Source organism: Physeter macrocephalus, chromosome 8, assembly GCF_002837175.3.
Source record: "Physeter macrocephalus isolate SW-GA chromosome 8, ASM283717v5, whole genome shotgun sequence".
Taxonomy (NCBI): Eukaryota; Metazoa; Chordata; class Mammalia; order Artiodactyla; family Physeteridae; genus Physeter; species Physeter macrocephalus.
This window is the reverse complement of record NC_041221.1, coordinates 101,641,543-101,666,577: the sequence shown is the minus strand read 5'-3', so window position 1 is coordinate 101,666,577 and position 25,035 is coordinate 101,641,543. Positions and strand designations below refer to the sequence as shown.

General features: G+C 35.5%; 2 protein-coding genes across 2 annotated transcripts in view; one reads left to right on the top strand and one right to left on the bottom strand.

Annotated features, from left to right (window-relative positions):
* The window catches only part of PPIP5K2 (diphosphoinositol pentakisphosphate kinase 2), an 80,187-nt gene extending 76,188 nt beyond the window's left edge, over positions 1–3,999 (bottom strand). Inside the window, exon 1 of the mRNA XM_028493113.2 lies at positions 3,729–3,999. The gene's annotated coding sequence lies outside the window, so the exon portion shown is untranslated. The remainder of the gene's footprint in view (positions 1–3,728) is intronic.
* A 140-nt stretch (positions 4,000–4,139) lies between these two features.
* GIN1 (gypsy retrotransposon integrase 1) overlaps positions 4,140–25,035 on the top strand; it is a 35,246-nt gene continuing 14,350 nt past the window's right edge. The window contains exons 1-6 of the mRNA XM_007118057.4: positions 4,140–4,209; positions 13,608–13,753; positions 15,389–15,582; positions 17,198–17,503; positions 24,033–24,224; positions 24,317–24,493. Coding sequence (XP_007118119.1) covers positions 13,612–13,753; positions 15,389–15,582; positions 17,198–17,503; positions 24,033–24,224; positions 24,317–24,493 — 1,011 coding nt within the window. The 5' untranslated portion in view covers positions 4,140–4,209; positions 13,608–13,611. The remainder of the gene's footprint in view (positions 4,210–13,607; positions 13,754–15,388; positions 15,583–17,197; positions 17,504–24,032; positions 24,225–24,316; positions 24,494–25,035) is intronic.

Below are 25,035 nucleotides of genomic sequence, written 5' to 3'. Positions count from 1 at the left end.
TGAGAAGCCACGGTAAGAATTTTCAATTTTATTAAATGTGACTGGATTGCTTTTAAGAGAACGGAAGAAGTAGAGACAAGATATACTGACAATTCTTTTGAAGGGCTTTGTTTTAAAGGTAGGCAAAGGCTTTCTTTTTTGTTTTCTCTTCTGATATATGAACGATACTTACAAATACTAGAAACAGACTGAACAGGCTAGTGGTTAACAGTATGGATTCTGGAGCCAAAAACACTTGGTGTTAAATCTTAACTCCAGTAGCTGTGTGACCTTGAGCAAGTTAATTAACCTCTAAGAGCCTCAGTAAATTGTACCTATCTTTCAAGTTGTTTTACAGATTAAATTATATTTAGAAAGTTCTTATATCCCACCGCTCAGGCAATACTCCATACCAATTTTATCAAAATATTTGGGAGAAAGGCCCAGGTATTTTTAAGGCTTCTCAGATTCTAATGTGCACCCAAGTTTGAGAACCCCTGTACAACTCAAAAAAAGAAGGGGGAGTGTAGAACAATGGAAGTACATGGCAAGAAAAACCTGTGTTTGCCATTGTTATGAGAGCATGCTATTATTACAGGAGATCTGATGATCTGATTAAAAAAGGAGACAAAGCTGATGAAGCAGAGTCTTTGTCTTCTTGATGCTTGGCACATCTCAAGTACCCAAAAAATATTCCCTCACAAACCTTTCCTTAACAATTTCCAAGATTTCTTCTCTGAATCATTCATTTTGCCCTTTGGTCACCTCTAACCTTGGCATTATTTAGCTGTTTTGGTTGTGTACGTCCCTTCAAAACACGATAAGCTTCAAGAGAATGAACATTTATTCACCATTGCTACCTGGTATGTACTTAATTTGTTAACCCAGAGCCTCCCAACACATTGCCTCACCATGAATGAATACTTTAAGTATGCCAAGTATGGCAGCTGGAACCCCCTGGCCAGTTGCCTCCAACACCACTCTCTTCAGTTTCTCCTGGAAACACTGTACAAATACTATCACTTTCTATGCATACTCTAATATGAAAAAAGTTGGGAAGCAGTTATGACTTTGTGATTTAACAATTATTCTCAGCAATCCTGGGATTAGAGATAATTTCATTTTACAAATGCTTGCAGTACATAGATAAATGTCCATCATTTGATTATAAATGACGACTTGAAACTCAGAAAGTTCAGGAAATTTGACTGTAACCACACACCCAATAAGACTTGTAAAAAGAAATCAAATCCAGGTCTGTTTAAACCAAAGGCCATCATGATCACTTAAGGGCAAAATCAGGACTCCACAGTCCTTACCACAGCATTATACATATTGAATAAATACTTATAAAACTAAAAGTATAAAATAAATGTATTTTTTGTTTCCCCTACCCAAGTGATATGTATACTGTAGTATAAGATGAAATTTTATGGGCATGATAGGAAATCCAGGATATTCTAAATGAATTGCTATTTCACCTGAACTCCTGACAAACCAAATATACCTTATGCATTTCCACATTATTTAGCATTTTGACCAACCTACATCCTCCATCATGAATTCCAAAACATACAACTGGCCTTAAAGATATTACATTATTCAAGTAGCAAAGTTGAGCCTTTCTTATTTTTAAGATTCTTTCTATAGCAGTAGTCCCATAATAGACTGGCTACATCAGAATTATCTGGGACATCTGTAAAAACTCAAGTTAATAGACCTCCCACAAATTTTCTACGGCAGCATTTATTAACCAGATAATCTATATTTTAACAAATCAAAGTGTAGCCAGGTTTGGTAATCCGTTTAAATCTGTGTAAAAGACAAATACCTATTAAGGCTGATTTCTAAATTTGAAATTAGTATCATGCTACTAAAGTACCCACACTCAAAGCATTGGTTCTCAAACTCTAGAATGCACTCAAATCACCTGGAGGGCTTGTTAAACTACTAACTAAAAATTCTGGAAGTCACGCCTTTGCTAACCCCCAAATACACATCAGCACCCTCTCCCATCCTCTATGCTCCACAGCATTTTGGATCTATCTTTACAGATATGTTTCCACTACAGTTATGGTTTTCCTCCCCAACATTTTACTGTGAAAAATTTCAAATATTCACAGAAATTGAAAGAACAGTTTACTGTAAACACCCATATACCCACCACTGGACTCAACAATTGCTCTACCATTTGAAAGTAAGTTGTAGACATCAATATCTGTCATCTCTAAATACTTTACTATGCATCTCCTACAAATAAGGACATGCTCTTACATAACTACAGTGTCATTTCCACATAAGAACATTAATAGTTCCACAATACTATTCATATGTAGTTGCACGGGAGCTTTTAGAGAACGAGGATGTCATCTGTATATTCCCAGTACTTAATTGGTGCATAGCATTTATTTGGTGATGAATAAGTGTTCCACCAATTGTTAAGTTTAATACCCTCACAACAACTACCCTGCAAGTCGTTGAGTTTAAAACTTCAACAGCAAAGCTTTGATTGTACAACCTGCACCTTCTGCCCATCAGTTTAACCACCTGCTTTAAACAAACCCATGCACGTTTAAGTATTTTTGTTTCTGAACTATTTAATTCTGCATCAATACTGAAGCTCCATGAAGACAGACGTCACATCTGTCTGCCTTCAGACACCTAAACAGGCATACCAAATATTTTTCTAATGAATACTTTCAGCTACTGAAAATGTTAGTGAAGAAGTTGGAAGCAATGAAGCACAGTAGGACAATGGTAATGTAATAGTTAAGAACACAGATTTTGAAGTCTGAAAAACTTGCTTTCTAGTACAGGTTTGGTCAAACGTTTACTAGCAGCAAAAATTTACTACAGCAAGTTAAGCGAGGCTTAGAGATAAGGCTCAGTTCCTACCTCTGTAAATTGAGAAGAATAATCTAATACACCTCATGGAATTGTTGAGAGAAGTATATGAGAAACTATGTAAAGCACCTGGCACACATAAGAACTCAGCGAATGGCAGCTATCATTATTTTTTTTATTTGCTTGAAACACAACCTTTATTTTTCATGAAGAATTTTCAGTAGCAAAGCAAAACCCTATCATCCCACTGTAGAGCAAGGATGCTAGGTGCTTAAGTCAGCAAGGAGGCTTCCTACTTCCACAACTAAGCTTTTCAGTATGTTAAAGCCAAGGTGAGTATCATCCACGGGACTCCAAAGGTCGCAAACTCCCAGGAGTCCAAGTAAATGAGATCCAGTGGTCACCACCCTCGCCCCTTCTCCCTCGAAGCGCGCGAGGATGCAACACTCCAACCGATTAGGGGCGGCAGTGACCTGCAGCCTCCTTCCCTACTCTGGAAAGCTGCAACGGAAGGGGCTTTTGGTCTCTTGTAGTGGAGTGGATAAGGCGAGAAGGACAAAGACTGAGGAATCAAAATGAAAATAGCCATCTCTACCCACAGCAGTCCCCAAACTCGAGACTGCCTACTTGGGTGGAACGAGACCGCAGCCTGGCGTACCAGCCAGAACCTCGGCAGTTCCCTTCGAGCTAAGATGAAACCTCCGGTATCTCAAACCCAAGAAATGGAACAGGGAAAGTAATGGAGGAGGAGGAGAAATTAAGACACGGAAGGACCCTCAAGGCTGTACTGTCACTCCTCCACACCCACGCTGCCTCTCTGGCACATGCCCCTAGGAGGAGCGCGTGTCTAGTCGCCCCCAGAGCGCAGGAGGAGACAAAACAACTGCCCAGAAGCGGCCGCAAACCTCGGGGGACCAGGTTCCGCATCTTGATTCCTTCGGTCACGGGGCCCACACCTGCCACGGCTGCGGTCCTCACGCGAACTGCAGGAAATGACCGCGCCCATTCAGGCCTCGGTTTCCCCTTTAATCCCCGGGACAGAACCGAGGTGTTCGTCAAAGAGACTCCAGCTGTTAGCTTGAACCTGGGTCTTCTCTCTTCAATAGCAGCTGGAAGGCCACAGAAAGATACTGTAGGCAACACTACACCTCGCCGAACCCTGGTCACGCCTCTTCCCCTCCCGCCTCGGGTCTCACACAGAAACCTCACCGGGCGGAACGATTTCCGGCAAGAACCAAACGATCCGCCCTAACCTTTTCTGACCGAAGCTCCGAGGCCCCCGTAAACACTCCTCTCTTAACCACACGGGTAGTTCCGCTTCCGGTAGCACCACATAAGTCGCGAGAGGAAGCTTAAATCTTGACGCTTGCGTTTAGGACCACTTCGGTGAGTGGTCGTTTTGGTGTGTTCACACCTGTTGATTTTTTTAAATGAGGCGTGAGCTGACAGTAATTTCGAAACCATTCGCGTCAACTAGTTTAAAGAAGGGTTTAATTGACTTTGTGGAGATTGCGCAGGCGCCCTTGGAGCGGGAGGGCCTTGCTTGGGCATTGCGATGCCCGCGACAGCTGAGCAGAAAAGGGACGAGTTCCGTTGTCTCGCCTAGGGAGGTGCCTTCTCTGTGAGACCGGGTTTTACTTATTGGTCATTTTCTTGCCTACGCTAAATTTAGCTGGACCTTGCCCTTAAGAATTAGTTAACGAGTAACCCAGACTCTGGAAATGCTCCCTCAGAGTAGAATATTCAGAAGTTGAGTGCTGCCTTTGGCTGACAGTAAAGAATTCTCCTCCTTACTTTATCATAGTTGTCATTTAATCTTTTGCCCCAGATTAAAATCTCCTGTGGCGGGGAGAAATGCGAGTTTAAGGGAGAATCTTGCCCTGTTGTTTTAAAGGAAAATTACTATCTCTGTGGATGTTCTTTAAATGAGCATTTCTGAACCAAAGTAGAGAAATAATTGTTAAAATTTAAATTCATTTATCACACGTGGCTTCATGTGTATGCATAAGGAGATGAAGGCGTTTTTGTTAAATAAATTTGCACGTTGAAGTGAAGCAGATTATAGGGAAGTGTATTGTGTAATTAGATTTCCCAGTCGTTTTCGTTACATAAAATTGTGCGCTTCCAATTTTTCAGAGATTATAATTCGGAAGTAAAATTAATGATCCCAAGTAAATATATTTATCGAAATATTACAGATTTTAAGTTTTAAAGTTGAGCCATATGCGTATTATAACCTTTAGAGACTTAAATTGGGTTTTGCCCTTGGTGAAACACAGTTAAATCCTAATTTTATTTAAAGTGGTACCTAACTGCCTTTATTGCACACACAAGATAAAATTATTAAAGGAATCAAGTAATAAGTATTTACACCTACAATAAGTATTCATTGATTTCATTTAATGTTGTACCAGGGACATAGTGTAAAAAGCTCAACCAAATTTAATCCTGACAGTTCCTCAATTAGGATTTGTAATAAGACAACTTTACTGCCTTTTCTCATCCCTACATATTTTAATACACGAGTAATTATTTTTTTAAGAATTCTTGAAAATATGAGCATATCCAAAAGAGGTGTAATGTAATCTTCGTGTTTATAACTCAAACCACTTAATTCTCCCTTGTAAATGATACCTTTGTTTAATAATATTTGGGATTAGGAAGATATTTATCTTTGTTCTGAGTATTAAAGCCCTTTGCTCATATTAACTATTCCATTGGATGGTTTCTAGGGACCAAATAGTTCTTTTGAAAAGGAGAAAACTATTAGTTCTTTAAGTTATACCTATATATAAATAGAAAACATTAGCAGGAAACTTTTAACCTTCCACTTGGAGGACTATACTTTTTGTGAACTGATTTTTCTTTCTTATTCGTTTTCTATTTCTCCTTGTCATCTGTCTTTACTGCCAGAACCATAAGCTTGTGAACCCAATTAGACTATAAACTCATTATAAAGTATACAACTCTTGATTCTTCTGGGTTTCGTGTTTAGCAGTAAAACGTAAATAAACATTGCTATGAAACAATTTCGTTCCATTAATGAAAGGAACGAGATTTTAAAATCTTTTTTTCCTTGAAGACAGAGGTTTTGAGACAAGAAAGTTCTCTGCTACTTTGAACAGTTTTATATGGAAGATAATAATACTTAAACATTTTAACAATAATTATATATTGCTTTACCATTTGCAAAGGACTTTTCAAATTCATAATTATCTCATTGATCTTCATAATTGTGAAAAAGGAAAGGTAAGTATTATTTCCTTTTTGTCAAACATGGATACTGAGTCTTAGGTAACTGTCACATGCTAGAAATTCTAACTCCTAAAAGCGGTACCATCTTAGACAGGCTGTACTTGTAGTACCATATATCAGTACATGCAAGTGAAGTAATGTTTTCTGAAGTGAAATAGTCACCTTTGGAATGTGTGCTCTTTTTAAATTCAATGCTACCTCTCTTGTCAGGAAATGCAAGTAATTCTTACTCATTTACAAATAGTTGAATGTCCACTGTGTCCTGAATACTATGAAACAATGTAATCATTAAAAACTAACAGGACCTTCTCATTCCTCATTTATAACCTAAATTATTTATTACAAAAATCACTTTATAACGTTTCTAGCAGAGGCCTGAACCAAGTATTATGAAAGCTGAGGATGACAAATAATTAAATTAGTGTGTGTCGGGGGACGGACCATGAAATTTGAAGCAACAGAGACCAAGGTTTAAATTTAAGTCATTGGATGCATTCACTAACTGTGTTGCCTTGAGTAAAGTGGATAATCTCTCTGAACCTCCATTTTCTTATCTCTAAAACAGATGTAAAACTAGTACCTGCTCCATAGCATGTTGTGAGGATCATCACAGTAAAGTGCTGTATAAATGTTTGCAATTATTTTTAAAATCTGCTTTTGTAATTATTTTTCAAAAATTAGTTCAAAAAAATTGTTCCCTCTCTTTATAGTTTTGGCTTTTCCAGATGTCATAAAAAGACTGGCATACAGTATGTATGTAGCCTTTTGTGTCTGCTTTCACTTAACACAATGATTTTGAGATTCCTCACTATTGTTAAATGTATTTGTAGTTCCTTTTTGCTGAGTGGTAGTCCACCGTGTAGATCTACCACAGTTTGTTTATCCATTCACCTGTTGATGAACTGGATTGTATTCAGGTTTTGGCTGTTATGAATAAAGCTTCTAGAAACATTCACATACAGATTTTTGTGTGAACATATACTTTCATTTCTCTTGGGTTAAAACTGTTTTCCAATATGTTTACACCATTTTTTATTCTTACCAGCAATGCTTTGCATGCTTGGTAGTACTTAGTATTGCCAGGTTTTGTTTTGTTTTTGTTGTTTTTTGCCATTTTGGTGGATTTGTAGTGGTATCTTATTGTGGTTTTAATTTGCATTTTTCATTGTCTAATGATGTTGAACATCTTTCCATGTTTTTATTTGCTAACCACTTCTTTGATGAAGTGTCTGTTCACAGCTTTTGCCCATTTAAAAAATTGGATTGTTTGTTTTCTTATTATTGAGCTTTAAGAATTCTTTATAAATTCTGAACCCAGGTTTTTCATTATATACATGTACTGCAGATATTTTCTCCAGGCTGTGATTTCTCTATTTTCGTAAATTAAAACAGAAGTTTTAATTTTTTCTTTTATGGGTGGTTCTTTCTGTTTGCTATCTGGGAATCATTGCCTAACCTAAGCTCACAAAAATTTTCTTTCTTGTTGTCTTCTAGAAGTTCTGTAGCTTTAGGTGTTACATTTAGGTCTGTGACCATCATGAATAATTTTAATTTCTTCATATGGTGCAAGGTATGAGTTGAGATTCATGTTTTTTCACATGGATGTTTAGTTAGTTGCTAAACATCCAGCATCATTTGTTATAAATATTATCCTTTCTCTATTGAATTACCTTGGCACCTATGTCAAAAATCAGTAAACACCATTTCTGTGTGGCTATATTTCTGGACACTCTATTCTGTTCTGCAGATCAATGGCTGTCATTTTGCCAGTACCACACAGTTTTGATTACTATAACATTAAAGTAAGTCTTGAAACCAGGTAATGTAAAATTTTTCAACTATATTCTTGTTTTTCAAACTTGTTTTAGCTATTCTGAGTCCTTTGGTTTTCCATATCAATTTTAGAATCAGCTTGTCAGTTCCTACAAAAGAGCTTGTTGGGTTTCTGATTGCATTGCATTGATTCTATAGATCAGTTTGTGGAGAATTGACATCTTAGTGAGCTTATCCAGTTCTTTTCTCATTGTTAGGGTAGGAGTGACTTTTTTCCAGCTTTCTGCATTCTAGGCAGAAGCCTATATGGGAATTTTTAAATGCTGTTTCAGAAAGGAATAATTTACTTCCATTGTTGAGTATTATAATTTACCAGTCAATTTCAATCTGAATTAACCACTTGAAGTCTTTTTTCTTATCTGGAAAATGGGATATTGAATCACAGTCGCTGGGCTTCCTTTTGGTGCTATATTAATGTGTTCTTTAGTCAAGATCTAATTTTTCAGTGTGCAATGTGGTATATTTAATTTTTCAAAAATCTGTTCATCTTTCCCTACTTCTTGAAGATTAAATGTATTTTAATATCCTTTGCTATATTATAATTGTGTGAAAGATGCAAAAGAATAGAAATAATGAAATAAACTAACTCTCCTGTTAATAATGATTGGTCTTTCTAATTAGAAAGCCTTATTTCCTGAACATTTTGGAAGTTAGAAGTACACATCATCAAGAATGATGTGTATGTTTTAAAAAGTGGAAAAATTAATTTTACAAAGAGAAAATGAAATAAGAAACCTTTTTCTTCTGTGAAATTACCTCTTGCCTTTTTTCTTTATTTAGGAAGTGCTTAGAAAAGAGATATATGGAATTGACCTGATAGGTGCTTTTTGTTATACACTTAGACATTAGCATTGTCATCTGCCAGGTTTTTTTTATTCCAGTTAAAGGAATGTCAAAAACTTTTAGTGTGGGCTTCGCTGGTGGCGCAGTGGTTGAGAGTCTGCCTGCCGACGCAGGGGACACGGGTTCGTGCCCGGGGGAGTGGCTGGGCCCGTGAGCCATGGCCGCTGAGCCTGCGCTCGGCAGCGGGAGAGGCCACAACAGTGAGAGGCCCGCGTACCGCAAAAAAAAAAAACAACAAACCACTTTTAGTCTGTACCTCTGAGCGACCTATAATTTATAAATATCAGTGTTATCAGTCTACAACCTTTTAACATCCAAAAATTTAACTTAATAAATCCAATTTGTATTCACTTGTTAAATGCCTTAACTGACAATCGTCAAGCTGTGTGCCAAGGCTTCCTAGGGCATCATAGTGAATTCACAGGGTGCCATGAAACATTTTAAATTTTCAAAGGAAACACAGGTGTATTCAACATCTGTCATATCCCTTGTGGACTACTAGTTCACAGTTTCAACATGAGGTCACACTACATTCCTTTTTTTTTATATCTTTGCAAAACTGGTTTTTGGATGTTTGCTGTGGTAATAATGCAGATACTGTACGAAAATCAGTATGGAAGAAGAAATGAGGGTGGCAGTGTCTAATCTAATTCCAAGGTTTGAGAAGTTGTACACTGACCAGAGGTGCAGGCATGCCATTAGTAAGTAACTATAGTTACCTCATGCTATAGACAATGTTTGTGTCCCCCCAAAATTCATGTGTTGAAATTCTAACCCCTAATGTGATGGTATTCGTAGGTGGCATCATTGGTAGATGATTAGATCCTGAGGGTAGAACTCTCAAGAATGGGTTAAGTGTCTTTATAAAAGGGAACTCAGAGAGCTCCTGAACCCCTTCTACCATGTGAGGACATAGCAAAGATGCCATTTATGAACCAGGAAGCAAGCTCTTACCAGACACCGAATCCACCAGATTGTTCTTGAACTTCCCAGCCTCTAGAATTATCAGAAACAAAGGTTTGTTATTATTAAGTCACCTAGTCTATAATAAATTACTATAGCAGCCCAAATGGACTAAAATACCCAGAAGGGAAATGGGAGGGGTATGGTGGGAACTTAAAAGAGAGAGGTTTTTAAGTATAAGGGCAAGATATAGACATCACTGTTCTTTATGCAGACATTCATGTTTTCCAATGGCCAATTTTTTTCTACCAGTTAGAATTACCCACATCCCTCTGTGTTTTACTATGGTGTATCACACTGATTGATTTGTGTATATTGAAGAATCCTTGTATCCCCTGGGATAAAAACCTCTGTGTTTTAGGACCTGTACTTCCTTTGAGGTGTGAGAGTTTGGTCTTTTGCTCCTGCATGCTTTTTAGAGGCCTGAAAAGGCTTCTCCCCTTTTCTTTTTAATGTCCTTCAGGAAATTTTGCAAACTTTACTGGTCTCTGAGATGGAGATAACAAAGAATTTTACCTTTTTAAAATAAATTTCATCCTCCTACAGGTACCATGCTCCCAGTGGCTAGGCTGGGATGTTTTAACGTTTTCTTTTAGGTGATTTAGAACATTGGTGGTCCCAAAAGCCATTAAGGGAAAACAAGATTTTGGGGTCATTTATAGTATATTATAAATTTTACAGAATAGAGACCATAATGATTTAATGTAAACTAAGAAAGGATGGGTCTTTCTATCTCTTGGACTTGGAAGAGCTTGTGTCAGTGTATCCTAGAGATGAAAATAAGAGAGAGAGAAATGATTTTTGCCTGTTTTTTGGTTGATTTTTTTAAGAGTTAAGGAGAATTATTAATAATACAGAGCTAGATTGACAGGCAGGCAGATGGATAGGTAGACTGACAGTCTATATTCCATACTTAAAACCACACAAGTCTTCCTAAATTGAAAATTGATGAAGGGTGGAAATTTGCCACAGAATCTTTTGGCAGAGGAAAGGCTGTAGATAGGATGACGTGAAAATAAAGGCATCAAGGGGTCTGTTGTCACAGATTTCACAGTTAGTTTGAAAAGCACTGAGATTTAGAGCAACACGGAACTGGAAAACAACAGAAGTGTCTATAGGGCAAGGACTGAGTATACACAGGGTAAAACCTCTTGATGCCTTTACTGTTTCCGGTTAGGGGTATTATGACTATAAAACATCTATGAAAATTTTTATACACGTCTTCTGATACTCATATACTCATTTCATTAGGATATAAACTTAAAAATAGAATTGCCAAGTCCTTAGGGTAAACATGTTTAGCTTTAGAAGAAACTGTCCGTTTTCCTAGGTGGCTGTACCATTTTACATTTCCACAAACAGTGTATGAGAGTTTCGGTTACCTGTCCTCACAACCCCTGGTGTTGTCTCTGTTTTTAAATTTAGCCTTTTTAATAGTGTGTAGCTGTAAATCATTTTGGCTTTAATTTGCATTGCCCTAGGAGTAATGATGTTGAGCACATTTGCGCTTGCTTATTAACCATTTGGATATTCACTTATTTGAAATGTCATGTAAGAGTCTTTTCCCCTTTTTTTTGTATTGAGTTTTATCCTTTTCTTCTTGATTTTATAGTAGTTCATTATATATGCTGGGTATGAGTCTTTTGTGAGATATATATATATATTAAAGATATCTTCTCCCAATCTGTGCATTACCCTTTCCCTTCTTAATGGTCTTTTGATGAACAGGTTTTGATTTTAATGAAATCCAATGTGTTATAATTTTTTTCTTTTATGAATAGTGCTTTTTGTGTCCTGTTTAAGAAATCTTTGCTTATCCCAAGGTTTTGAAGATCTTCTTCTGTGTTTTCTTCCAGAAGCTTTATAGTTTACTTTTCACTTTTAGGTTTATGATTTATCTGGATTTAATTTTGTTGATGTAGGTAGGTGGTCAATATTAATTTTTTTTTCTGATACAGATATCCAGTTGCTTCAGCATCATTTATCGAAAAGACCATCTCTTCCCCCACTGTATTGATGCCTTTGTTGTAAATTAATTGACTGCATACATGTGGGTTTAATTCTGGACTCCTTATTCTATTTCAGTGACCTGTGTGTCTATCCATAAGTATTGGTTTATGCCAATACTTCACTGTCTTATTTACTGTAGTTTTATAGATGGTCTTAAAATCTGATCCATTCATTTTTGACATGTTTTAGAAACTGATAAGGTACATTTGTTTGATTTAGGGGTACAACCATTTATTATAAAATGAAAAAAATTTATGTATTTAATTGAAAGTGAATTAAACTTAGAATAAGCTAATTGTTTTATAGAGATAATTGACCTGTTTTTTAGGTTATGATAGGAGAGAATTAGCTTTGCAGAACCTTTGCTTTTAAAATGGCTTACACTTTATGCTAACCTAAGGTTAAGGGATGTTAGAAATGTACTGATATCCCAAAGTTATGAAAAGATCGGAAAGATGCTTATTAAATATGCAAAGTGCTGTATCATTGGGAAAGAGACTTAATAAGCTTTTTAAGCCATAGTTTATAAGCATGGTCTATTCTGCTTTGTTCTAACATTCTCTCTGCAGTAATATTTTCTTGTAGCCTTATCTCTGCATCTTCTAGTGGTCAGTATACATCTATATTGTTTTTGGAAATTCAGAATTTTAAGCATTTGCATCAATTATAGTTCTAGCAGGAAACAGAAGATATACTCTGCTTGGATTTTAAAGAAAATTTAATGAAGTTCCTGTTTATAAACATATGATGGAAAGGGTCAAAGAAACCAACATGGCACCTGGAGACTAGCAACAGCAGAAAATAGCAACCACCTCTAGGGCTGAAGCAGCAAGAAGAAATGTTGTTACAGACTTCCAGTGAGAACTAGAGACACAGAAGATGGGCTTCCTGACAGGAGCTATGATTGTAGAGGGTTGCAACTTAAACCAAGGAAGGAGCTGGGAGATAAATATCCTGACCTCTTTCTTCTGCCATCTGATTTGCCTGCTCGTACCTCCCATTGAACAAGTCCAACCAGAAAACTATAAATGCAGTCTGTAAGGGTTAGTCTTTCAGGGTACAGCAGCAGGAAGAGAAAGGCCAAACATGTATCTGGATCAGCGGGGATGGTGGCAAACAGAATAACCAGTACAGAATAGTTCGTTTTGACCGAAAATATGAAAGAAAAGGTTTTTTTCTTTTGAATGTAGTAATGGTTTTCCATATGGCTTAGGGTCTAAAATAGAGAAGTTTTGTTTTGGTCAGTCCAGCCAGATTTTTCTTTATAACCTAGGGAAAGTACACACAGAACAAAAATCATTTCTGTTCAAGAAAAATTAGTTTACATGTAGTTAGAAGAGTGTATGAGATCTAGCATAGCTAAATATCTTCTTTGCCATTTATCATTTGAACATTTCTAAAATGTATCTTACTCATAAATGATTTGAGAATTTTTTGCATTTTGCAATGACCATGAATATATTTAGAAGTAATATAAGATTACATTTTTCCTCTTATAAGCTGTCATTTGTTTAAATGTCACATAACAGAACCATCCTATGTAAGTAACATTTCAGTTGATGGTAATAGAGACTTTAAGCAAAACTTTTTGAAGTGTGCTTGTTCATTTCCTTTTTTCCCAGTATGGGGAAATTTTTCAGTATTTCTTTTCACATGGAAAGAGACAAGATAATGTGTCATGTTGTGTCTCAAAAATAGCATTTGAATATTTTAGTTCATATACATCACACACTTTTCTGTACTACGATTATCTTTGTCGCAGATAATATTCCAGGAATGTTCAGTTCACATGTAAGCAGAAATATGACAGAAGGCTAAACTGAAATAGCAACTGAATTAGTTTATCATTTAAATTATATCTGTAAATACCTTTTACCTAGGTTCATGATGGTTCGTAGTGGAAAAAATGGTGACCTTCATCTTAAACAGATTGCATATTATAAACGAATTGGTGAATATCATCCAACTACACTGCCTAGTGAGAGAAGTGGCATAAGAAGAGCAGCAAAAAAATTTGCCTTCAAAGGTAAAATTAATGCCCCCAATTTTTAGTATAGAGTTTATATAGATGTTTCTCCATATGTAATTCTTCGTGGAATGCTGAGAATTTCTGTAGTAATTGGTCGTTGCTTAACAATTACCATTTAAATTGATAATGCCATTCAGTCAAAAGCAAAATAAAAATCACATTGAAGCTAACTGAAGGCCAGTAAGCGTGAAAAGGGCATTTTAAATCATAGACAGAAAATGATACCATGAACAAAACAAAACACTTGCCTAAATTAATGTCACCTGCTTTTGTCCTCAGGTGATTCCTACTCTAGTGGTACACTTGCAAGCACTCGTGTCACTCTCAATGAAGAACTTATTTGATGCCTAATATGAAAATGTTGACAAAGTTAACTTATTTACTCTACTTATTTCTGTGGTTCCTCCCTCTCAGTGCCATTAAATAGTCTCAGGATCATATTTATTTTTGAACTCCTAATCGCCCCAAATGAATTAAATATTTGAAAGACAGTAGAATATTTATCTTGAAAGATTATGATAATTTTCCCCTCTTTCTCCTCCTCCTCCAAAGGGGAAGAGAAGTTTGGGATGAGATAAGCAAGAAGTACAATCACCAGATGACTAAATGAATGTTAGTACTATTAATGGGAATTTTGCCTGTAGGTACAGAATCAGGCTTTTCTCAAAGCAGGTCAAGAAAATTCTAAGATAATAAATAAATACCTGCTTATTTCTCCCTGTGTACACCCCTTCCAGTAACTCCCTTAAGCTTAAGAACAGGCATACCTATTACATCTTAGACTAAAGAGGACTCATTCATTCATTTATTTAATCATTTACACAACAAATGTTTACTGAGTTCCCACTGTGTGCCAATCACATTTTAGGCCTTGGGAACATGTTGATGAATAAGATAGATAACTCCTACCCTTAAGTTGCTTACTTTCTAATTCAAGTAAGGAATGTTCCACTCAGCATGTGCTTAATTAAGCACACTAATAGCTTACTGGTGTATTTTGGAGTTTGAATAGCTACTCATCCACACTGGAGAACTGGCGATTCTCTTCCTGCCCTGATTACTTCCCAGCCGTAGACTCTTTCCAGGTGTCTCCTAAGGAAAACAGCTGTCCTGAGGATTAAGGTTTGCCCACTTTCTTGGCTTTATGAACCCTATTTCCTACCCAAATCCAGAAAAACTTAAAAGAGGTGGTTGCTTACAAAAATACAGCTATGATGAAATGCTATTTTGGAAAATTCTATTCCAGAAGTTGCTTATCTGTGCATAATTTATTTGCTAATTCCTGCCTTTTTTAGGAGGTGCCTGCTGCAAGTATTTTTCTAGTTTGATTACTCCCATAGAAAGATAATTTTATACTCCCATATTTATCATGTGCTTTGGTGAACAAGCTAGCCCTACTTGTGTTGATAGCTACAAAACTATAGCAGCTAGTTCTCCTACATGTCTATTAGTAAGTGTAACAGCTGAGGACCTTTCAGATTGTATGGTAGCATCATCACAAATATTCTATCTTAGAGGGAAAAAGATTTAACAAAAAAAACCTCATGGTTTGAAGATAAGGCTATGATTATCTTAAAACTATATAGATATCTAAAAATTTCAGTATATCTTTTTGGTATTTTTTTATTTCAGAAAAAAAGCTGTTTTATGTCGGAAAAGACAGAAAACAAAATCGTTTGGTAATTGTTTCAGAAGAAGAAAAAAAGAAAGTCCTAAGAGAATGCCATGAAAATGACACTGGAGCCCATCATGGCATATCCAGAACCCTTACTCTAGTGGAATCCAGCTACTATTGGACTTCTGTGACCAATGATGTCAAACAGTGGGTATGGCTTATGTATTTAGAATATTTTGAATAATGTCTTTGTAGTATATATCCAAAATTCATTTTTGCTCCAGATTAACTCTAGATATCACTTCTCATTAAGTACTTTTTGTCTGGGTAGTTTTTCTGCAAAACATTTAAAGGGAATTTTATTTTCCTTCAAAAATCTTCTTTAAAATCACTGAAATATAATTTGAACTAGAACAAAGCATTATTTAAATATTTGAAAATACTCTGTTTAGATAGATTATCTAGAACCAGATTTTCATCATTGAACTATCTTGTGTAGGCAGAATTTAAATGGGGCTGAAATTTCTTTGACCAAAAATTAATCATTACCTCTTTGATGGCAGTCATACAATCTTTTCTTGAGAGGAGAATATGTTCATTATAAGTCAGGCCCCATGTGTGTCTCCTCTTTTGTTCCTATATTGTCTTGACATAGAAAATGTCAAATATGGCAGAAACCCCAAACCAACTGATTGCAAAATCAAGTTGTGAAGATAATGAAATTAGTCTGACTTTTGTAACTTTATAACCCATTAGGACCTCAACTTCTTCTAATAGAAAATTCACCTAGGAGTTCTGGGATTCTTGCTGCTAGGTCAATTGATCCCTACTCTTTCTAGTGTGCTCCATATGGCAAATGATAGAAATTCCTTAGTATGTATGTGAGAACCCTTTAATAATCGTAATAGTGCATTAAAAAGACTGTCATTTCAGGCATAAAGAATTAACCCAACTTAATTTAACTAAATATCATTTGTGAGTCTGTGCAGGTATTCCAAAGACCTCAGTTTTTGTATTTGCCTTTAGAACCTGCCACAGATTCCTTTACAGACATTCAATGAAATCTTTGTCACATCTTTATCATTTGAAAAATGATTTTTGGAAATAAGGTTATTTGTGATGAGAACTAGTTTAAGTTAGAAAAGCTAGAAAATAAAAATTTTGATCAAAAGTAACTATAATGCGATAAGATCGGTTTAAAAATTTTGTTCAGGACTTGGTTTGAAAGTAGTTTCCAAAGTGTAATTCCAGAAATATGTTGAACAGTGGCACCATCCATATGTTGATCAATTGATCTCTTCTCATCTCACACAAATGAAAGCTCCATGACAGCATGGGCTTTGTTTTTGTTCATTCTCTTTTTCCAGGACCTAGAAGAATTTCTGGCATCTATAAATATTGTTTGAATAAAGTTATATTTTAATGAATATTATTGCATACATGAATGAATGAACTTAGTAGAGTGATAATTTTAAAAGAAAAAATTTTTTTTGCTTATAGAAATTATATACTCACATATTGATTTAAAATTATAGCAAACATGTTTTAAGATCTATTCATTTAATAAATATTTATTGATTGTAAATCAGAATTATGTTCCATGTGAATAAGACCCCTTAAGGCGATCATTGAATAGTAGTAGCAAGTAATATTTGCTTATATTCTGAATAGGTTTTATTTTATTATGAGAATAGTCCAAAAGTTTCTCCTTCAAAACACAAAGTACCTATCAACCATTTCAAAGTTCAGATTTATAAGACTGCTTTTATTATATTGAATATATTAACATTTATATACCTTTTCTTTATTGTATGCCTGTTTTATAGGTATATGCTTGTCAGCATTGCCAAGTGGCAAAAAATACGGTTATTCTAGCACCTAAACAGCAGCTTCTCAAAGTGGAGAATCCATGGAGTATAGTTACTGTTGATCTGATGGGCCCATTTCATACAAGCAGCAGAAGTCATGTATATGCTATAATCATGACAGATTTGTTCACAAAATGGGTTGTGATTTTGCCTCTTTGTGATGTTTCAGCATCAGAAATTTCTAAAGCTATTATCAATATATTTTTCTTATATGGACCTCCTCAGAAAATAATAATGGACCAAAGAGATGAGTTCATTCATCAGGTAAGACAAACTACTTAGATCTAGGAGCATATTTTACTCACCTTTCAGTGAGCAGCGCAACTTATATGGTACTTAATAAGTTTAGATAAATTCCTACAGATACAGAGGTTTAATATTGTATAGTACAAAGGTAGTTGGACTGGAAATTAAGGATTTTAGTACTTACTGTGCCACTAAGTAATTGTAAACCTATCTTTAGTTTTCTTCAAACTGAAATGAGGAGGTCGGACCAAAGAGTCTTTTTTTGCTTCTAGCTTAAAAATTCTATGATTGACGACATGTAGAGGGAGAATTGACTAAATGGAGAAATACAGTCATGTTTGTGAATGAGAATATTCAGTATTGAAAGATACCAATTTTTCCCAAATCAAAATTAATTTATATGTTAATGGATTTCTAATCAGCATTAAAAAGGAGGGAGCATTTTCCCTTGCTCTGGCCTTTATCCGGATTAAAGTTAACCTGAAAGAATAAGCAGACAGGAATACATACAAAAATTCTAAAAATGGAATATAACTACTATACTTAAGGCATATTATTAAATTTTTATAATTGACAGGGTACTGGTGTAAGAAAATAACCAGACTGTCTAGGTTCACAGCACCTTTGATATCTCAGTCCAAAAGAAATACCTAAACTGATACTTATCAAATAGTTAGGGCTTGTGCCAGCGGGTCCCTAAGGTTATCTCCAGGTTTTATAATTCACTAGGAGGACTCAGCAGATGGTCATACTATGGCTAAGATTTATTATAACTAAAGGATACAAAGCAAAATCAGCAGACAAAAGGCTCATGGGGATAAGTCCAGGGGAAACTAGGAACAAGCTTCTAAGACATCCTCTCCCAGTGTAAATAATCACACAGGACATGCTCAATTCTCCCAGAAGAGTTATAGCAACCCATGTAAATTGTTGTCTACCAGGGAAGCTCACTAGAGACTCAGTGCCTAGGATTTTTACTGGGAGCTGATCACATAAGCACCAAAAATTCTAGATTCTCAAAAGAAAGAAGGTGTTCAGCATAAGCCACCTTGATTGTATAAACAGTTTAGACACTGTGAGCCACCCTTAATCAGTTAGGGAATGGTGGAAACCCGCACGAAATCCAAGGTCCTAGACACCAGCCAAGGGCCAACTTTGTAAGCAGGACTTTCACAGGATAGCAGCCTTAGTTCTGCTATGTTAACTCGTTTTCTGCACAGGTCCAAACAACTTAGTATTTATGTCCTAACCACTTAGCCATTAAAAAAAATAGTAGTCATAAATTGAAAGAAATAATATTTTCATTTCATACTTAAATAACCACAGTTAGTTACTAATGGGATGTATATACCTGTTTACCACTGCTAAGCTTTTCAAACTTTGGAATCAGTTTGGACACTGCCATCCTCATTTCCTGTTTCACATTGATTTTTATACAGTCGTTGCTTTTTATCATAGCACCTGTCAAAAAACAGTTCTGTAAAGATACAACATCATCAAAAGGAATGTAGTCTTATCTAATGTTGAAACCATAAACTACCTTAAGCTAGTAGTTTTCAAGGTGTCCAACAGATGTTAAGGAGGCCCTTTGGCACAGAGTTTAGTAACCATGTTTAAAATGATAGAGCTGGTATCACAAATGAGTGGAGTTAGGGAAGGATTATTTAATAAATTTAATTTAATTAACAGCATAGATAACAATTTTCTAATTATTTCTAGTTATTTCTATAATATGATTTTAAAATTACTGCATACCAAAATTGTTTTCAGGTGAATTAAAAATTTTGGTTTTTTTAATTGAAACAAAAATAAAATACAGTTGACTTTTTTTTTTCAATCTCTAGAGACTGAGTTAACTTTCCAAGCTTAGGGAATAGTGGCATAAATTTAAATGGAAAAATCACCAACTTTGGCTGTTTAAAAATTAGAAATTTATATGTGGTAAAATGACCAAAACATACAGGCCAAGAAATAGGCCAACAAAAATAAAGCACGTTCATGCAGGAAAGGGCTAATGCCTTTATTATAAAAGATTCAAACAAATTAAAAAATTTAGTCAATGGCAGAAATGTAATTCACAAGAGGGAATAAAAATAATAAATATGGAAAAATGTTCAAACCCAATAGCAATGAGTAATGTAAATTAAGACCATTTTTTGTTTATCTAAATCAAGAAAAATAGTAGTAATACCAAATAGACTACAGATAAAATAATATAGCCTTACATTACAGGTAGTATAGCAACTTGAAACTAACTCTTGTAAAGCAGTCTGCCAAAGGTCCAGTAAGAGCCATATATATATATATATATATATCTCTTCTGGTGAACGATCCTATTTCTAAGAATTCTAAGGCAATTATCCAAAGTATAGAAAAATAGCTCTTTTATGATATTATTTACCACAATGCTATGTATATTAACAAGAAACAGGAAATGACCTAAATTTCCAAATAAAGAAAGTGTTTCAGAAAAACGTCAAGCCACAAGATGAAATATTTTGTAGTCATTAAAAATGTTTACAAAGAAAAGGAAATAACATGGACACTGATTAAAACATGTTCAGTTAAAACTCTGGATAAAAGATTTTATTACATATATTATGTATACATACTTTACACAGATAACTATGTAAAAAATAGATGTAAAGAAACTAAAATAAAAATTTATATGGTTAACCATGGAGTTTTTTTTTTGTTTGTTCCGCGGCATGTGGGATCCTCCCGGACCGGGGCGCGAACCCGGTTCCCCTGCATCTGCAGGCGGACGCGCAACCACTGCGCCACCAGGGAAGCCCCCATGGAGTTTTTAAGAGTAATGAGATTATAGGTTTTTTCCCTTAACTTTTCAGTTTATATGTTATCATTATGTTGCTTTTATATCTATTAGTGATTAAAATATACATAATCATGTGTTGTTTTGTGATATAAATTACTAGTGCTTAACAATAACTAGTTCTCCTAGCCTTCCAAACATGACGACTGTCCTAGCCTCTTGCAGGTGGGCAAGCCCAAGTAACACATCTGGGCAAAGAAGTTGGATGGATGAATGTGTGCCCCTTTCAGCCTGAGGTATTGAAAACTTCATCCTCAGTTCTTCCTTCTCCCAGTCTTATTATGTCTCTGGAGAATTAACTGCATATTTCAGATATTACCCTAAAGGGTAGTGGATTTTCTCTCATCCAGGATTTCTGAGGCACCTAGGTGCTTTGGAGAGACACCCTGACCTACAGCTGACCTTGTCTGAGCAAGTAGTAAAATTTTTCAGTTAAACCACTGAGCCTTGAATGTGTTTTGTAACTGCAGTATAATGTTGCCTACCTTGACTGACATAGCAGTGGTCTGCAAAATGGGGTGTGCAAGACAATCTAGTTTGTAGGATGACAATATTAGAACTTTTGTTTATAATTTTTATCTAATGAATAAGAAAGAAATGAAGCTTTTACTAATAATATATAGAGACTGATAATAGCATCCTGAATCAACAAAGCAGATGCTTGTGTGTCGCACATGGTACGGGACGGTATCTTGGGAGAAAAGTGAGAATCTGCAACATGTGGGAGTCCATAGTGGTTCCCTCACTCATTCTTTTGCTTTAGCAGCAGTAATTAAATTTATGGATATTGTCCAGTTTTTGCCAAACTACCCTTCATAGAATAGCTAGGTGGCTTAATTTTCTTGCAGTGAAACAAGATCATACGAATAATAATGCAATCACCTTTCAACCACAGGAAAATGATAGAGCTGACACAAGTAACTTCTAGTACTAGCTCTTTCACAGATACATTAATGATATAAAAATAAATGTGGACTAATCAGATCTGATAGGAAATGGGCCACCAAAATTCAAAATTATCAAGAAATCTATTTGAAATATTGTCTTACTTTTCACCTTTATTAATGAAAAGCCTCATCCTAAATGCATATAGTACTTCGAGATACTAGGTAATGACAATATGAAACCATTATGAATCACCAGCAGTCTTTCCAGTCATGTTTAAAGTCATATGATATATAATTATTGGTACTATGTATAAAATAGACAACTGATGGGAACATACTGTGTAGCACAAGGAACTCTACCTAATGCACTCTGATAACCTAAATGGGAGGGAAGTCCAATAGAGAGGGGATATCTGTTTGTGTATGGCTGATTCATTTTGTTGTGCAGTGGAGGCTAACAACATTGTAAAGCAACCATACTCCAATAAAAAATTTTAAAAATAAAAAAAACAAAGTCATATGCTAATCCATCTAAGACTTTGAAAATTTTACCAAAAGTAACAATAAATGTTTATAAGCCTCTTTTATGAGGTTTAACAAAAAAACTAAAAATCACATGTGATTAAGAAAATTTGTTCTTTTTGCTGTGATTTAAATTGCTTAAATATTATACAGTAGGCATAATCGTGACAAAATAAAATGTTTTCTTTTGTCAGCATATACTGACATAGAAAACACTGCTAAAGTATTGAAATAAGATTTAGAACATTATACACAATGTGGGAGGTTTATTATAAAGTTGATGAAAGTACAGATGTTTCTAACATAGCTTAGAGCATTTGAGTATTTGCTAAATTGTTTCAATAAAATATACAAAGACCTTTTTATAAACCTCTGAAGAAAAGAGAATTAACGTTTGTAAAGGAAAAATTATTTCTTTAATTTTAAAAATGTGTCTTATGGAAAACTAAAATTGTGACCACTAATGGAATGTCTGGTTTGATGGGGAGAAAAAAAGGCTCTTGGGGTAAGGATATATAGGTAGCATCTCACAAATGGATTCACTGGATCAGTTCTAGGCAACCTCTTCAAACAAGTTGAAGCCTTTTCCAAAAGTCAGTCATTTTTAAAACCATTAATTATGACCTCAGATTGAGGCTGACCCAAATGATACCTATTTTCTGGGATTTCTTTTAGATTACTTTTGAATTAAAAGGAGGTGGTCTAACATATATACAATGGAATATTACTCAGCCATAAAAAGAAACGAAATTGAGTTATTTGTAGTGAGGTGGATGGACCTAGAGTCTGTCATACAGAGTGAAGTCAGAAAGATAAAAACATACCGTATGCTAACACATATATGGAATCTAAAAAAAAAATGGTTATGAAGAACCTAGGGACAGGACAGGAATAATGATACAGATGTAGAGAATGGACTTGAGGACACGGGGAGGGGGAAGGGTAAGCTGGGACGAAGTGAGAGAGTGGCACGGACTAATATATACTACCAAATGTGAAATAGATAGCTAGTGGGAAGCAGCCCAGCTCGTGCTTTGTGACCACCTAGAGGGGTGGGATAGGGAGGGTGGGAGGGTGGGAGGGAGACACAAGGGGGAGTATGGGGATATATGTATATGTATAGCTGATTCACTTTGTTATAAAGCAGAAACTAACACACCATTGTAAAGCAATTATACTCCAATAAAGACGTTAAAAAAAAAAGGCGGCCTTAATTAGTACATATATTAGGTAGGAGTTGTATTCCACTGCGAGTAACAGAGAACCCTTCTCTTCCCTCCAATATATAAACTCCAATAGGAGTTTATTTTATACTTAGGGAAAAGAAAGCCAGGCTCTCCAGGGTTGGAAGGGTAACTCTGAATGTCATTGGGAGCCCATGCTTCTAGCATTCTGTTCCACCATCTTTGAGATGTGACTCTCAATCTTATGCTTACAATATGGCATGCCACAAATTCTACATTTCTGGCAGAAAGAAGGGGGAGGTTAATGGGCAAAAAAAGCTAGAACTAGCTGAGTCTGCCCAACAACTTTCACTTAAATCTTTTTGGCCAGAACTATATCACTACCCCACTACTATATCACTACTATCTGACTACCCCAACTAAAAATAATAAAAAATAGTTTGAGGTGTAAATAAGGTAGGAAAAATAAGTTAACAGGCTTATTCTTAGAAGTTTTCTAAACTCATTTTGACTTATTAGGCCCTGCCCATAATAAATATAACAACAAAAATAATAGTAACATTAAGAGTTATAAAGTGCTTACTACTTGCCAAGCACTGTTTTAAGTGCCTTATAAACATTTATTCATTTAATCCTCAAGAGAGTCGTGGGTAGGATTTTCCTCGTTTTACAGATGAAGAAACTGAGTACACAGAGGTTTGGTGATTTGGCCAAGGTCATGTAGCTGTCAAGTGTATTATGTTAACTGTGTTTGAGAAACTGTCTACTGAATTAAAATGTTATCTGAACTCAGTGTTAAATTCTGTTCTTCCATTTCCTTGCTGTATGTGTGTGTCTGGCAAGGCACTTAACCTCCCAGAGCTTCAGCTTCTTATCTTTAAAATGTGGTTAATAATATCTCATAAGATTTTTGTCAGGTATAATGACTGTAATGTAAAGCGTCAGCACATAGTAAGGGCTCGATAAATGGTAGTTCTCTTTTAAACAAAATATGTATGTTTTCATAAAGACTGGCTATGGTCAAGGAAAAGGCAAGATTCAAATTCTTTTGCAACCTTTCAATCCAGGGAAAAATAAAATACAGATTTTAAAATCAGCTTTGTTTTTTATATGTTTTTCAGATCAATGTAGAACTGTGTGAATTGTTTGGTGCAAAGCAAATTGTAATTTCTCATGCCTCCCAAACTATTAATCCAACTGTAAGTACACCTAGCACAATCAAAACATTTCTTTCCAAACACTGTGCTGACTACCCAAACAACTGGGATGATCACCTAGCAGCTGTTTCATTTGCCTTCAATGTTACTCACTTGGTATGTACCTTTTTATAATCTGTACTTGTGAATTATGACTATTTCTTGGCTACATAAATGTTTTATTACAAATTATTTATTTTTCTTAATAGGAACCTACTAAAAATACACCGTATTTTCAAATGTTTAATCGAAATCTTTACATGCCTGAGACTTCAGATATTCTTCGTGAAGTGGATGGTAATAATACAAGTATGTTTGCCAAAATTCTAGGTGCAATTAAAGAAGCTGATAAAATAATGGAGAATAAGACAACTTCAGCAGGCCAGGTGATTCTATCTAATAGAAAAAAACTCTATAATCTAAAAATCTGTAAAGTGATTTTTAAAAAAAATTTCAGCATACACTCACATACATATGATATACCCTTAAACCAAGTTTTTTCTATTGAATTCTGCATGTTTTGATTAAACACTATGTTTATTAGCTATGAAATTCTGAGAGACATTAATAGGAAAACTATGTGTTTTGGAATCAAGGTAGAGCTGAATTTAAACCCCTGGTCTTGCTTTCTACTTGTTTAACTTGGGCATATTACTTTATCTCATATTACTTTATTTTCTTTATAAAGTTGAGGTAATAATACTGACTTTGAAATATTGTTTTAAAAAATTAAGTGGGGGTCTTCCCTGGTGGCGCAGTGGTTGAGAGTCCGCCTGCTGATTCAGGGGACACGGGTTCGTGCCCCGGTCCGGGAAGATCCCACATGCCGCGAAGCGGCTGGGCCCGTGAGCCATGGCCGCTGAGCCTGTGCGTCCGGAGCCTGTGCTCTGCAACGGGAGAGGCCACAACAGTGAGAGGCCCGCGTACC